We start from the raw sequence: 4,353 nt of genomic DNA, 5'->3' as shown, positions 1-4,353 counted from the left end.
CTACACGACTAGAACCCATTGGATGATTGACTGCCACTTGCAGATCAGATGAAATGAGAATGCTTGAAAACATTTATCACAGCCAGTACACAGATTTACCTGCCCACATTACAACACCTCCAGCACTTTCAATTCTCTTCCGCTCATCACTTCTGTTAGGTTTATGATCCTCGGAGAGAGGAATCGCTGTCCATTGAAAAAGGAGAAAATAAGAAAATCATTCAAGTAACCCAATGAGAAAATAATCACGAAATTCTTTAAAATTCTTGTCTAGAAAACAATTACCAACAGTTGAATGAAAAATGTAACTCAAAGCATCATTTATACCTTTTCCACCCTTTGAAATCACAGTCCGTGAATCTCCCACATTGGCAACATAAAGATGATCACCAACTAGCACTGCTGTCGAAGCAGTAGAACCATCATCACGGTAGGTATCCTTTTCAGAGTCCAAGAATTCTACATCAGTCTGCTGATATGATTGGCCTGCATATTTGACAAGGTTATTTTACAAAACCATAACAAACCCATTTCACACAATTTAACACGAACTGAATAAACAGCAAATGACAGACTTGGATTCATTATATTGGTCCCAGCTTTGTCCTTGACAGAGATGTAAAAGAACCAAGCAACTACATGGGACCCTGCTTGAGGATGCTACCAGGAACCAACAAAAGAATATTTGCTGATGTTATGCAGTTCATAATAATGGGCATAAGAGAACTTTGACGTACTTATGGCTAATTTGGTGTCTGCCATAAATTGTGGATGCTTCAGTAGATTCTCAAACAGGTGCTCCTTCAAATACTCAGCAGCACGAGAACCACCATGACCTGTAATAGTACATCATATAACTATTACAAGGAGAGAGAAGGAAAAAGTCTGCAGTCTTAAAAAAGCAAAATTGCTAGTGACAGCATACTATCCAAAACTTGAATCTGATGAGAACTGGTTTATTGAGAATTATGCGAGATACATGACCAACAGGAACCTGACTGGTGGTCACAATAACGAGAGATATAGCCTACAAATTAACTTCTCTTGAATGATCCCATCTTAACTGAAACCAAGTGGCAGCTTAGGTTACAAAGAATTGGTCTATTGTCTGATAGTGTAATTTCCTAGGTGAAAGCCATTAAAGACAACAGCCATGCCCAACACCATGTGTTTAGACATCCCTTGAACAGATGGTGGTTGCCATGAAAATAATTGTCAGAAACATGGAGATACATAAATAGTTGACAACCTAACTCTCATGCCACGCGTGTACTCTTCCATTCACAAGTTATTGGCACTTTCTAACTGGGTCAAACATGGGCATTCATGCAAAACAAAAATAGATCGACAACTTCAATAAACGGAAGAATAATGAGAGAATATAACCATCAAATATCCCAAACATGCAGACTCTTTGCCCATCAATCTTGGTGCTTTTGACATCATAGAAATCCTCCATGGTAACTCTCTTTCCCCTGAAACTTGAATATCCACAGCTCAATTCCCCATCTTCACTGCCAATAACATAAGAAGCCAAATTAAGGTTGGCAAATCGCATTAGACTGCTAATACCAGAAATGGTAATTTCAAACTTGCAAGGAAGAGATGTATTACTCTGGGAAACCTTCCACTTATGAGGAATTCGAGCATATTATTACTGTGGAAATTAAATATTTCTTGGGAAGAAAAAAAATCTTAAATAGACACACTCAAATGCAGAAGCACTGAAAATCAAAGTCTCATAATACTATTGCAAGTCAATTCTTTAACAATGGTTAACAGCTAGCCAATCAATCCTTTTCATAATTGCATTAGCTAAAGCAAAACAAGCCTAGATTATCCTTGTAACAAGTATTTCCTAGAACATTCACCAGAAATAGACACAACAACAAATAACAGAACCAAGAACCAACCTTTTCCACCATCCACTAACAAATCCACCATCATCTTCTTTCTCCTTCAAAAGATCAACAGTAGGTCCCCTTGTATCAGTAGAATCAGAATCAATCATCATACTTATTCTACTCATTAAAAAAACCTGTCTATTCCACTTATAATTTATGCCGCGGCTTGCATTCAAACTCCTCCCAATGTTGCCTAATTGCAACCTTGTTTCGCGAAAAATTCCAGCTTGTACAATCACACTCCTTATGCAGCTGTTGCATAACATCTAAATACACCCGAACTCTGGCCTTCAATGCCAGATCTCTTCCTGCTCAACAAAACATCTGCACAAGTCCAATAACAATATCAAAACTACCAAAAAACACTCTCAAAACTTAAAAAATCAAATCCAAATAATAAATATTCAATAATTCTAGCATGACCCTTTTGAGATACAGGATTATCAAATAGAATTAAAATACCCCAGATGAAAAATCATCAAAATCTGGACTCTTTTCATTAATTTTCGTTGATTTTAATCCAAAATAAACACAAACCAATCCCAGAAAAAAAAAATCTTACCTCTAAATCATTAGACTCCGTTACTGATGGAGCTGAGAAATCAAATAATAACAATAAAAGAGCTTAATAACCAAAAAGATGAAAATAATAAAGAAATTTTAAATCTTTTTAATAGAAAAACAAGAGTTTATTTTATTTCATAATGGATAGGATCCAAGTACTAATCTGGGATGGTTCAAAAAGACGAGAATCCGAATCTGAGATGCAAAAAGGAAAGGTCTTTTAGAATCAACAGAATGAATAATGAATGCTGAACCTTGTTTCTGTCTTTAAAAACAGCAACTCTGGAGAGACAAAGGGAGATACAGACAGAGACAGAGAAGAGATGATGATGTCCGTTTTTGAGTTTGGCAAGAAAGAGAAGACGAAACGTGGCACACTTCATGCATCCACTTACTTAGCTGTTTTTAAGGTGTGTCCAGATCCACTTTTGGTATCTTACGGTACCAATCACAGTCTGACACCAATAAAAACCCCTTTTATTCCATGTGTTTATATGTCAAAGAAGTTATTTTTTAAATCTTGATATATTATAAATCGGAGTACATCTAAGAGATTTGTTTTTTTTTATCTTGAGATTATTATTTGATAAAAAAGACAATACTTGATCCACATAAAAGTATGTTAACTAAAGGAAATCCTTTATTATCGAATTTTTAACATAAAATAAATATATAAATAGGTTAGCCACACACTTAACAATTCTGTTTTATAGATTATTTTTTTACAAAAAAAGTTTAATTTGATATTTTATATAAAAAAAAATAAGATAATTTTAGGAGTATATCATTTTTTTTTAAATAAATAATTAGATTTGAATTTAAAACCTCTACACTGAATGAAGCTAACTTGATTAATAATAATGGAATTCAGGCAACGTCTAAACTTTTATAAGCATGATGGGTGGAAGAAGGATGGAAATTATTAATATATTGCTAAATTTAATGAACAGAGGGGAAATAATTGATTCTATTTGATTTTACACTCTCCTTATATACATTTAAAAAATATCTTATTTTTTCAATTGAAAAATCAGTTTGGACATCAATTGTATTTATCAGACTAAGTTAAAAAGTGTCTTTGAAAATATATTAAAATTATATTTTTTATTTTTTAAATCAACATGTTAAAATTATCTAAAAACATATAAAAAACAAAATCAATTTAAAAAATAATTTATAATACAAAGATAAATACTCATTTCATCATGAAATAACAGGTGTCTTCATAAATTTATTACTAAATGTTGAATAATGCTAATTAAAAAATTGAAATTTTAAAATCTTCATTAGATTTTAATATATAATGCCTATTCATGAACTATTTTGTTCAAAGGATTTGTGATGGAATCAGATTGAAAATTTAAAAAGGGTAAAATACTTTTTTTTTTTTAAAAAAGGGGTAAAGTACTTACTCAGTGATCATTCTGCTTTGGACAATTGCCGCTCCAAAGGCTCTAATTGCCTTCTTGTTGAAATTCGGAAACTTTGCCCTTTGAAAATCGCTCCATCCAAAATGAAGCAATCTCTTCCCCTTCCATGCATAAAGATGAGCAAAATGTAAACAGATTTCAAATTATTAAATTACGAGGAATAAAATTTCATAATTTTTTTTATTTTTTATATAAATAATGACAATGTTTATAATCAGATTTAATATGTAAATAATGGCTTAAATATATCATTATAAACGAAAAACTACAAAAATAATTCAAGTATATTTATCAATTATATGTTTTATAAAAATGTAGACTGTTTTCATTTTAAAAAAAAAACTCAAGTACAGAATGGAAATTATTTAAGACCTCACCTGTCTGATTTACATAAAAATAATAATAAAATATTTTATTTATAACTTCATCCAGGAAATTACATTATTAGCCCCCCA

General features: G+C 31.9%; 1 protein-coding gene across 5 annotated transcripts in view; it reads right to left on the bottom strand.

Annotated features, from left to right (window-relative positions):
• The window catches only part of LOC105115317 (probable protein phosphatase 2C 76), a 20,646-nt gene extending 17,795 nt beyond the window's left edge, over positions 1-2,851 (bottom strand). For 2 of the 5 annotated variants that reach the window (XM_011012154.1, XM_011012158.1), the window contains exons 1-6: positions 2,723-2,849; positions 1,914-2,228; positions 1,387-1,514; positions 738-836; positions 328-486; positions 100-186 (exon numbers count right to left, since the gene is read on the bottom strand). In XM_011012154.1, the coding sequence (XP_011010456.1) occupies positions 100-186; positions 328-486; positions 738-836; positions 1,387-1,514; positions 1,914-2,170 (730 nt within the window). In that variant the 5' untranslated portion in view covers positions 2,171-2,228; positions 2,723-2,849. Of the gene's footprint in view, positions 1-99; positions 187-327; positions 487-737; positions 837-1,386; positions 1,515-1,913; positions 2,229-2,466; positions 2,499-2,722 lie in introns of all 5 variants that reach the window. The other 3 variants (XM_011012156.1, XM_011012155.1, XM_011012157.1) reach the window with 3 other exon arrangements.
• Between the last annotated feature and the right edge of the window lie 1,502 nt (positions 2,852-4,353).

The sequence above is a fragment of the Populus euphratica genome, unplaced genomic scaffold, assembly GCF_000495115.2.
Source record: "Populus euphratica unplaced genomic scaffold, PopEup_1.0 scaffold680.1, whole genome shotgun sequence".
In the NCBI taxonomy this organism is placed as follows: Eukaryota; Viridiplantae; Streptophyta; class Magnoliopsida; order Malpighiales; family Salicaceae; genus Populus; species Populus euphratica.
Note: the sequence above shows the minus strand (reverse complement) of the source record. Positions and strands in the feature narration are given on the sequence as shown.